Source organism: Drosophila montana, unplaced genomic scaffold (assembly GCF_035044405.1).
Source record: "Drosophila montana isolate Dmon_TW-CO22-7 unplaced genomic scaffold, ASM3504440v1 contig_2438_1, whole genome shotgun sequence".
In the NCBI taxonomy this organism is placed as follows: Eukaryota; Metazoa; Arthropoda; class Insecta; order Diptera; family Drosophilidae; genus Drosophila; species Drosophila montana.
The window spans coordinates 448,520-460,552 of NW_026997315.1; the positions used below are offsets into that span (position 1 = coordinate 448,520).

At 41.4% G+C, this 12,033-nt stretch overlaps 1 protein-coding gene across 3 annotated transcripts in view; it reads right to left on the reverse strand.

Annotated features, from left to right (window-relative positions):
• tei (teiresias) overlaps positions 1–12,033 on the reverse strand; it is a 198,015-nt gene that overhangs the window by 43,490 nt on the left and 142,492 nt on the right. For all 3 annotated transcript variants that reach the window (XM_064681749.1, XM_064681748.1, XM_064681750.1), the window contains exon 3: positions 5,599–6,401. In XM_064681749.1, coding sequence (XP_064537819.1) covers positions 5,599–6,401 — 803 coding nt within the window. The remainder of the gene's footprint in view (positions 1–5,598; positions 6,402–12,033) is intronic.

Genomic DNA, 12,033 nt, shown 5'->3' on the forward strand with positions numbered 1-12,033 from the left:
TCGATATATACAAGGTATGTCGATTTCCTATTTTTGTAGATGCTTCAAATAGACTTTTAAGTTGAGTTAGTTTTTCAATGTTTATAAAAGAATAAGCTTTCGATTAAGGCTACCGGATTCTCGTTGTTAAACAATCGGAATTAAGTGGAGATTAATCGAAGTCTTCTAAGTGTTTAAAACAAATGCCCAGATAATTAATCTTAAATATTTTCCAAATTGGCCTAATTAGTTAAGTGCAACATTCCGAGTTTCGAGCAAGTTGAGTTGCACCCAATTTTCTTCCTTGAGCAAACTGGGGGCACAGAGTAAAAGTGTGTGTAGAGTGCCTCGAAAAATGGCTACTTATATGTAACTCTCTCCCCCTCCCTCTCTGACCCTGTGTCTCTCTTGCTTGGAATTGCAAAAATCTTGTCAGCAAACATTACTCGCTGCCTGTCGCTGCTCGTTGTGCTCGTTTTTTCTACTGCTGGCCCTGTCGCTGCTGTTGGCCCAAAGCTACTAACTTGAAATTGCTTTCGGCAAATATATTAGCCTCTTGATAATTTTCAACAATAAATTCTTTGGCACACACACGCACATGCTGCGGAGCGAGGGGAACTGGCAGTTTGGCAGCCACTCAAAGTCGCTGAGGCTAGCTGCATGGCTGCATGGGGACTCGAATACATTGTGCAGCGCTCTAGAAAGTACAACAAAAGTCGCTCATGTTGCAAGCTGTCAGTGCAACACTTGTCGCATGTCATTGCCGCAGTTGCAGTTGCAACGGGCACGACTGGAGATGTGCGGGCGGTTGGGCGGCCTTTTGAGTCATTGTGTTTGCTCCAGACTTTGCTGAAGACAGCGCACAAGACGAAAGTCAGCGAACAGCAGCTAAAATGCAATTGCAAATGCTGTTTGCAACATGAGCACGGGGTGTGATGAGGCGAACGAGTGTCGGCGATAATGATAAAATATGTTTGTTAAGCCCAGAGTAGCAAAAGTCAATGTGCAGAAATTCAAATGCTCTACACCCAGCGAATATCTATAGCTTAAGAAAATTGACGATAAATCAAAAAATTGTGAAAAAAACAAAATTAATTTTTATGTTTTGTTTTAAGCACAATTGTTTGCAAATTATGAAAGTTTTTCAGCCGAAAGTTGTTTAAATAGAATTTATCTTTCCAATTATTACCGTGACAAAATTTTCCATTGGCTTTATTTTATATTAATTTTATGGGTAAAGTGGTGAAGTAACTTATTCAAGGGTTGTCAGATGTTAATCAGGAATCGGAATCCCTATATTTAAAATAATCATCTTCATTTGCTGCTGCAGCTCCGAAAAGAGCATTTTAATTGTAGTGCTCCAGCTGATGCTTCCCAGCTGTGCCTCGCCTGGCTCACATTGTTGCCGCATCATTGTTGTAATTGCAGCCGCCGTGGTTCAATTCCCCTTTTCCATCCCCGCCTTAATCTGCTGTGCATGTGCTCCGTTCATGTCTTCGCTTTCACATGGCTGGCTTTTGTTTTAACACAACTAATACAATTGCACCGTGGGGAAATGTTGCCTCCATCTCTTCCTCTGCCTCTGCTGTTATCTCTGCTGCAGCTGCAACGTCAGCGGCGTTGATTTTATTTGCCACTGGCCCTACGACTGGCACGGAGCTGAGGCATTCCTTGCTAGAGCCGACATTGTTACTAACTTAATAAAATTGTCAAAGGTACAAAGTAAGCGGCGTGTTAGCAACTTGCCACGCCCTTGTGCACGACCAGAGGATGAACTGACATCGCATTGTTGCTGATTTTCATTTGGGGATTGCCGCCTTCAGTCTGAGTGATTAATTTCTTGGCTTGATGTGATTTGCAGCTGCCGCTGCACCACTGAGGACCACCAAGCGGACCGCTCTATTAATGCCGTGCATTAAGTTTTGCTCTGCGTCTCCTAATTGACTAATGGAGGCTTAGCGCGGCTTTTGACAGGGGAACCCTTTGAGATTTATGTGGCCCTTGCGGCTGGCGGGGCCCATAAAAAGTAGAAGCTCCAGTTCCCGGTCCCAGACAAAGTCTGTTGACCTTAAACCTGAGCCATGACAACAGCAACAAACGATGGGGCCATAAATAAGTTGCAGCCTGCCAAGCACAACAAAGTATGCAACAATGGCCAACGAGCAAAGATACAACCATAAAAAAGACGCATCACTTTTGCTCGCTACAATATACCCGGAAAAGTTAGGGCATTGCAGGCAATATACCGCTGATGAAATAAGATGGAAATCGATTTTTATAAATACAAATTTGAATTTTTATGTTTTAAATAACGTATGGACTTTTGGAACGCCTATATTATTATATTTATTATAGCGAAACCTGTTTTTTGAAAAGGACAAATAAGTTTAATTAAAAAGTAAATGATTTAAGATATACTTTGAACAGTTATTATATTGATCATTTACTTACTATTTCTTTAATATTTTTCAAAATATTTAAAACCGGATCGTAAACTATAAATCTAACACGCAATATATCGAATTTGTTTATTCTTTATGGAAAAGATACCTTAGCTTAAACAAAATTTTGAAATAAAAACTGAAGTTATTTTTCTGTTGAAGACATTTGCGCTCAGTCAGGGTATTTCAAAGTGCATCAACCTTCCCCTACGCAGCTGCCATACGTTGCTTTCGCATAGTTAGATGAAACTTAAAACCGCAAGCTTTATGTCTGGCAATTGTCGCCTTTGAACATATTGCACAATAAAAGCCAACAAATTGTTAGTAGAGAAAATCTTAGAGACAGTCTGGTGCTAAAGGCCGAACTCAGAGTTTTAGAGGGTCGTGGAAGTTGATAATCTGCAACAAATGCCGCACAGCGTGTGGCAAACATCTTTTGCAACAAATTTTTAAGGCAACTAAAACCAAACGCAATCGATAGATGCGAAATGTCACCAAGATTGCAAAGTCGTCTGATTTTTTGATAGCACAAACAAGTGCAGCAATCAGACGGCAGACAACAGGGGAGCGGAGGAGACGTGTCTGCCAGATTTGGTGTTCGAAATACGCCAAATGGCAGCTGTTGACAGCCAATTTGGTGGATTTTTTCCACTGCGATGGCATTTCTTAGCTTACGCGTCTCGACAGCGCGCAATATTGAATTTAATTTTCGTATAGAATAAACAGAGGCAGCCAACAGCAACAACAGCAACAAGGAACGACAAGAACAAATGTTAGTCAACACTGGCAGCAACAATGTTTGCATGCAACGCCCACCAGTATGCAACGCTTTTTGCTGAAACCAACGCACCGACCAAGCACACACACACACACACAGAGACACACGCATGCAGACACTTACACCTGGGCCAGGTGCCAGGTTTGGAGCGTCAGTTAACTGCCAAGCCAAGCCGCAGACCAACAACCGAGGCACGTACACAAAGTGTTGCTGTTATTGCCACTGTTGCAGTTGTTGTTACTGCTGCTGCTGCTGTTGTTGTTGTTGTTGTTGTTGTGTTAGTTTCAACTATTATTTGCCCATCAACAACTTGGCCTGCCCACTCGTTGCTGTTGCAATTTACACTACACAAGAGCAGCACTTCCAACAAAAACAAAAACAACAACAATCGCAGCCACAACAACAACAACAACACAAACAAGTGAAACAACGGCAACTGTAAAATAAACAAGAACTGCAAAGTAAGTACAACGAGTCGAGCATAGCACAGATGTTTAGTTGTTGATGAAGAGCTCGATTCCAGTAAAAGTTCAGTATAATGACTTTCTGATGAAGTTTCTGCGGCAAAAAATTATATTGCATAGAGTACACAATAATAATAATAAATAATTCAAAGTGAACTCAAATTAATTCGACTTTAATTTATTTTTAAAGTGTTTATTAAAAGATCAAAATTGTCTATTTTTCTATTTCAAATATAAATTGCTTAAAAATCAAACCGAAACAGATGAAAACTCTACGTTTTACACTTAACTGTGATAATTTTTATTAATATATTTTTAATGCGTAACTATTAAGCAACCCAATAAAATCCAACAAAAAACACCTTTAATATAATTTGGAAATCGTTTGAAATAATTCCTTTGACTCTGCAGCTTACATCTGGAATATATTTTTTCATGATACTCAGTTTTTAATCACATTCGTGGAGTTTTATAAATTTCAACCGTGTGCGAACTATCATCCGCAGTTCGGTTGTGCTGGCTCAAAAAACTCTCAACTGTGCCCGGCGGCAGCCAAAGCGGTTATAATTGCATTACGCCGAAAGGTAGACTACGCTTTTTGCACCGTCCCGTCGACTGTTTGCACTTGCAATTACAACTCAATAACTTTTGCAGGCTGGTTGTTAACTTTTGCGCCATGTTTGTTAATTTTGTTGCCAGCTTTTTGGCTTTTTGACGCTGCTGCTGCTCCTCCTGCCAACTGCCAGTTTGGCATTTTTTTTGTAGCCGCTTTATTTTCAATTTAACTCGTTAGTTAGAGCGCAGGAAGCATCCCAAAAAAAGTGCAGCAGTAATTTGCATTTGTATAATATTTCGCTGCAACTCGTGGGCGTTGCCATACAGCGTAAAGTTGTAATTAGAAGTCGGACACGAAGCACAAAAAGCAGAAGCGCCCCGCTAAGCCTCGACCTGACCTGGCCTCTGGGGGCGGAGGGCGGTAGGTCCTTTGACAGATGAACTCTTAAAATGCTTTTGACATCAGAAACTATCAAATAATAACGATTATCCTATTTGCATAATGCGGCATTTAAACGACAAATAAGCAAGGAGCACAAAAGCCAGACGCAGAATGGAAATGAGACTAGCAGAGAGACAGAGAGAGAGGGACAGGGAGAGGGAGAACTGGCACTCGAGACGTCTGACAGGAAGATAGAAGACAGCGTCCGAAGCCAGAGAGGCCAGGAGGCACAAAGGATAAACGCAGTGCAGGCGACAATAAAAAGCAACTAAGAATGTTGCTGCTTAACATCTATGTGAAGACTAAGAAATACCCTGTTGGTGGTTTTCAACTTAATATTTTGTAAGGGGTATATTACCAGTTCAATTTGATGTCTAATTAAGTGGGCATTCAATTAAATTAAAAAAATGATTAAACTTTCTGTCTTTTTTCTTTATCTTTGATTTAAAATTCCTAAAAATAAAATTATATTAAATATTTAGTATTTATTTTGTTACATATTCCCAAACTCAGATTTTACATAAAAATAGTTGCTTTTCCTAAGAAAAAGGAGGAATTATTTCATCAAAGATATAACACATTCTGAATTTCTCTTCCAATATAACATTTTATATTGTCGTTTCCAAATATTCTTTTAGAGTTGTATTTTCATCTATTCAGACCCAAGCATAACGTTTTTTTTTTGGTTGAGTTCCTTAACAAACGCCCCTTCCTCAATAGCAGTAAATACCCAACGGATGCTGGAACTAGTGGGCACAAATATTAAAATGCGAAAACTACGAGACAGATTAAGGGACCAACAGGAAGTGATGGTTGCTAACGGGCCGCACAAGAATGCAATTAAAGTCAAAAGCTGCAAATAAGTTGGCAGCTCCGACAGCTGCAGTTAGAAACTGGCTGACATGGAGATAAAGTAAAGTACCAATTGTTGTCACTTACCTGGCCATTTTTGTACCACATGCTGGAGGATATATCCAGGTCCACCTCGCACATCAGCCTGATCTCTGAGTGCTGTTCCGCATAGACCACAGACATCTCCTCGTCCTCGTAGGGATTGGGCGGCACTGGGCGCAGAGGCAGCGCCCGCGGACCCTCAAGCGGCCCATCATCATCCATTAGATCCGCCACATCGCGACTCTTTGCGAACAGATCGCGCGTGGCGGTGCCGCTATCAAACTCCTCCACATCATCGATAATAATGACGGGCTCCTTGGGCTTAGGCTTCATATCCTCCGGCGCCAGGATCACCGTGGAGCGTGCGCGTTTCGCCTTCATGGTGGTCAACAGTCCAGCGAGCGATCTATTTGCATAGCTCGTGACTGCGGCACTGGTGGCCACCGTGGTGGCACTGGACATTGCTGTAGGCAGTTCCAGCTCCTCTTCCTCTGTCTCCCGACGCAATCGTCGCGTGGCCTCCTTGTGTGGCGCTGCTCGATGCGCCTGATGCACACGGTGGCTCCTCAGCTGCGCCTTCCATTTGGCCACCTTTGCCTTGGCCTTGGCACAGTTCTTGGCACATTTGGAGGGTTTACTATTGTGAATGCCCACCTGCCGGTGGTCAACTGCCAGCTGCGGCAATCTCTGTATATTCGCTTCGAGTTCGAATAAACTCTGCGCCGACGACGGTGGCGGCGGCGGCGTCTGCTCTGATATGCTGCGCCATTTGCTGGCTGCGTGCTCGGCGGGCGTCGTCTTCAATTGTGACTTTGCATTGATATTTTGTTGTTGTGTGTAGGTGGTGCCTGGAAGAGAAAGATGAAGGTTATATCAATTTGTTTTTATTGTTTCAATTGTTATTGTTTTAGGTATAGGATAATGTGACATGCTAACAGCCTAACTTTTTCGGAACGACTGGCAACATTAAACTTTGGCTTTTCATGCGCCAATTTATAATTTTTTCTTAGCATCTTAATCTATTATTTTTGTCTTTTCAGATCATTCTTTATAAATTAATTATTTATTTGTCAACTTGTTGAGACAATCAAAATCTTTAAAAAAAAACGTATGAACTTCAGTACTTTGTTAATTTCGAACTGCCATTAAATGTTTAGATAACGAAATGCTATTATTATGTGTTTAATTTCTTGAGAGTCCTTTGATCAAGAATTCCTTGGTATATACAGCAGAATTTTTATTATTTTATTTTACTTATTTTTTCGTTTGAACTGTCTCCATTTCGGGGCTGCTTCCGCTTGATAATTAATATTATATTAAGCAATAACTAATAAAAAGTTGAGCTTTTGCATGCTCCAGTACCAAATACGAAATATAAGGCATTGTCAGACCAATTGCCAAGTGGGTAACCAATTAATTAAGGGCCCCCGAAGGTCCAGCTGAAGCCCCAAAACTCTGCCTGTAAACTATCAATATGCTCCGTGGAGTAACTGGCAAGCATTAAACCAAATGTGGACGCACGAACAATTTAATTTACACGTACGTAACTGCCTGCCTGCTGGCTGGCCACAAGGCTGGGACAAGGCCCCAAGGGAGTTCGCCCAAAATACCTGACCAGAAGTGATGTAAAAATGGCAGAGGCATCGTGTAAAAATACTTTGGGAATGGGAGTATCAATTACATTGCATTGTAAATATCACATAGCACATGCGCTTACAAGGCTCATGCATTTATTTATGACATTTTACAGTGGGCCCCAATAATGTGTGTACCGACCTGCAGCTATATTTGGGCTGGGAAGATTGAGAATCTCGACCAGAGGAACGAAATGTGTTTCTGTATGCACGCAAATCCTTTGCTAATCCTTTGCCATGCAAAGCAATTTTCAAGCCTAAACTTTTGTTTGGTTGCCAGCCTCCTCAATGTTGTAGTGCCCCCGCTCCCAAGGACTCCTTGACTGTTCCCAGTTTGGCAACTCTGGTTATTGTCTGCTGCTACTGCAGCTTCTGCTGTTGTTGATAAATTTACACAAGTGTATGACAAGCTTTCAAATGGTAATTAATATTCATCTGAGACGGGGGCCATCAAAAGACAACGCGCTCAGTCTCTCGGTCCCAGTCCCTGTTTCAGACTCAGTGCATGTCGCCTTCTCTGTCTGTCCTATTTGTCTATCTCGCACACACACACATACGCACACACAAATACGCACACACGCTATGGAGTTAACTGTAGTCGGCAACTAGGCGCATTGCCAGCCAGTGTGGTTAACTGACAAAAGCAGTGGCAACTCCTGCTGGTTGCAACCGTATTCTCTGTTTTGGGCTCCACGTCCATATTCATTGTCTTTTGTCTCAGCCCTTTTCTGGTTTGGGGGCGGTGTTGCCATTCTTTTTACGGTGGGGTGTACGGAGCATGGGCATGGCTGTTCCTGTTGCTGTCGGTGTTTGTAGCTAAATTAAAGTTGTCATTTTTCAAGTGAGCGCACAAAAGTATGCAATGCGCCTAATAAATTTGCACTCTGCAACCCTGGCAACCCTGGCAAAGCGCTCTCTAGAATATCCTGGCTAAGGCACTCATAGGCATAACTTTACAGCTCTGCCAAGTCATTTGCACAGCAGGCGAATATGTGCGTGTGTGCGTGTGAGTAGGTGTTTGCAACGACTTACACACACGCACACCCACACAAGCACACCCACGAATAGCTATCCTACTCTGTAGACAGGCAGCGCTAAAATGTTTTCACAACAGCTTAACAGTCTGCAACACTTTTTGCATAGGCAGCCAGCCAAGTAGTGGGCGTGCCTGTGTGGATGCGTGTGTGTACGTGTGTCCGTGTCCATGTGTGTGTGTGTTTGTCTTGTTTGTTTACATGCAGTTGTAGTTGTTTGTGCTGTAACTTAAGTTGTAAATGAAGATTGCGCCGGAAATTGCACAAAACTGACAGCGTCTTCGCTGTGCGCGCTCTCCAGTCCATTCCTCAAGCCGCCTCCTTTCCTTACCCTGCTCCTCTTGTCCTGCCCCGCCAAAGCTCTTCATGTGCGTGTAAATTTAATGAAGCTGCCACCCATACAAGCGAGCTGCGTTGCTAAAGAACAGTGGGCGTGGCTCATGCTCATGCATTTTGGGGCGTTGCAAATTTCTCTGGCATACACGAAATATGTTGCATACGTTGCGGCGCATAAATTGCGTGTGGTGTTCCATATGGCTGCCGCCCCCAATCTCCTACACTGCACACCCCCGCATGTTGTTTGGCAGTTAATAAAATTGTTAGTTTTGAGGCTAAACTTGTTGGCAGCGTGTTGCTCATTAGGCGGCTGAACTTGTGGCAGCCACAAAACTCTGCGAAGCAAGTTGATTGGATAGGTAAAACCCACATATTGAAGCGTATTGGGGGAGAGTTGAGCAGTCATGTTAACTTTGAACATTTGATAACAAAACAAAATTCATGCATCCATCCTTATAGAATGTATATTTCTTGATTATCAAGTGTATATAATATAGTATGATATAATATAGCTTTGTTGATCTTTACGTTCATAGGCTGCAAGAGGCTCAGATGTCGCTCACTCCAGAGAATAGTATAACTTTTGTCTGGCAATTTAGAAAAGGTTACATGGTAAATAAGTTAACCACTTCTAGGTGGTAACAGTCTGTTTTTCTTGTGTCCTTAAATATCTGCTTACTTAGTTATTCATAGACCTACTACAAGTATTCTTTTAGCCTTAGACGCGTTTTTAAAGCTATCAATTGGTTTTTTACTGTAATGACCCTATTACTGTTAGTCTCTTATTAAACTGTTCAAATTGTTTAATGGATGTTGATTTTATCGATTATTAATTTTTTTTTTCAAAATTTTGAATCAATGCTCTTCTGCCATTATTGCAAAAATATTTGCAAAAGTTTTGTTGCACAGCATTTCATAGGGGCCTTCACTAAATGACAATTATGACCAGTCAACAATTTTTTTTTTTTGTTATTTAAAATTTTTCTTTTATGTGGACACCTTTTTTCCTATTGGGTTTGTGCGAACTCTATCAATATGCAAAATGGCGATTGCATTTTCATAAACTGACAAAGGGCGTGCGGACGCGTGCCTAGGGGCGTGCCTGGGCAATCAAGCGCTGACATAATTACATGCTCGTATTCGAATGTCAGTCTGATTACAGGCTCGCCAATAAATTGGCCAGGGCGGGGGCGTGGTGGACATTTAACAAGCAAATTTCATTGATTTTTTTCCACTGCGCTGTGCTGCTTTTATTCTTCTTTTTTTTGCCTGGGAAACATGTAAGCGACAAGCAGTCGAGTTGCATTTCCATGTTTTTTTGTTAAAGTCTTTTGCATTGCATTTAAAATGGCGCTCTGCCAGTGTTGCCTACACACTTCAACTCCTTTTTAATTATGTCAACAATAATTTAATGCACTCGTATGCTACATGTTTGTGTGCGTGTGCACGGATCTGCTTGTATTGCCAATAATAATATTATTTTATGTAAATGCCGTGCACTCTAATAAAAAAAAAATGTCGAGCCGCAAAAAGTGGTACGTCCTTATCAGTGCAAATATGTGAGACACATAAACTGAGTAAATAAAAAATGCAAATCAGGTTCATGCATATTCAATACATGTATATATAAAATTATTTTTTTGGAATATCAGCGAAAGGCTCTGCGAAATATTCCCATATATGTGAAATGCATGTTCTTTGGTGTTCGAATATTATCGAAAGAGTCGATGTTAATCCTTTCAAATTATGAAGCATACGTTTACGAATTAAATATTTTTCATTTTAAACGTGACACAGCTTGTTTCCCATAAATCCATTTGTTTTCTAATAAAATCATTTGTATCGATACTAGCTGTTATTTACTATCGCCTTTCAATCGTTCATATCAAAAACCATTCTTAAGTAACTTCAATTCTTTTGCTCCTGAAAGTTTACTGTTTTTATTGAACATATATTTGATATATCCCTTAACCATATTATTCTATTATTAAATGTTATTCATTATTTTAGATAAAATATCTTATAAAAGATTGTGCTCAATCCTTCTGACACATTTTCCATAATGTTCACTCAATGTTTTTCTTCTCCCAGTTTTGATCAGAAAACTTAGCTCAATTAATTAACGTGATGAAGTCTTGCATTCATCCCTTAACACTCTTCGCTCGAAGTTTTCTTTCAGCATCTCCTACTCTATTGCATATGCATACAAAATCAGAGCTCAACCAGTAAACAACAATTCATAGGGTAGTCAATATTCTGGGCAGCCCACCGACTCCCTCATCATTAAGGAGACTTCAATTGTCAACACAATGCCAGCCCGATGCATGCAACGCTCCATCGTATGCAACATACACTATGCAACTCTTCTGCTTGTCATGCATGTGCAGAACGTTGTGCACTGAGCGTTGATTAGGTTAATGTCCTTAAGGCATAATACAAGCTGGCTTTCCACTTTGCTCCCTTCAGAGACGGCAGTCAAAGGCAGCACTTTAAACTGCCACGCACCGCCTTGCCTCACTTCGACCCGTCCCCACTGGTGGCTGGTGTTGTGGCCTCTGTCTTCACGGTGCTCGCATGTGTAATGCATTTGCTGCAGCTGCAGTTGCTGCAGTGGCAGTTGCACCTGGACGAAGCTCCTGCTACTGCTAGCTTCTGGCGTGCATTGTTTAAGTTTCATGACGTCGACAACTTTGGCAACCGCCACTTAATGCAAGCGAAGCTAGGCGTGGGTTGGGGCAGGGCGTGGCTGTGTCTGTGTTTGTGTCTGTGCCTGTGCCTGTGCCTGCACTTTGCCTCGGCATGCCGTGCGGCTTTTGTGGCAATGGCTATGTGGCAAACCAGCAAATACTTAACAACAACAGAAGCAGGAACAACAAGAACTGTGCGAACACCAGTTGTGCGCGTTTTGGAATTTTTGGCATTGCCCTGGCCATGCGCTCCGCCCCGCTGCTGCTCATTTGCTATTTAAACTAAAAGCCTTTTAATCGATTCTAAATGGGCTGCAAAATTATTGTGTTAATTTGCATTAGGCATTCGGCACGAGCCGTGTAAACATGGCAGTCGTCTTGCAAATTCAAACATTTTCAATTTGTGCTCCTTCTCTCAAATATTGCGCATACGACATGTGGCCTTGTGGCTCTGGCTATGGCGCAAACACGAAATGGAAAGTTAACAGCATCTGCCTACAAGCAGCATGTAGCCCTAAATACTAAATAATTAATTAATTAATGTGCTGCAAGTGCAATTGGATTGCTTAGACTTCGTGCAGGAAGAAGAAGAGAATACCTCTAGGTAATGTATACACTTAAATTTACTTATACTTTATGAAGCGACTCAAAAGCCAAATACTAATAGGCATTAATTCGCAAATTTATTGAGTTTATAGGAAAATTGAGAAGCTTAAACATCAATAATTTAATTTTGAAATTTATTAAGGCATCAAATTTAGCGCAAAGTAAAATATCGATCCGCATTTG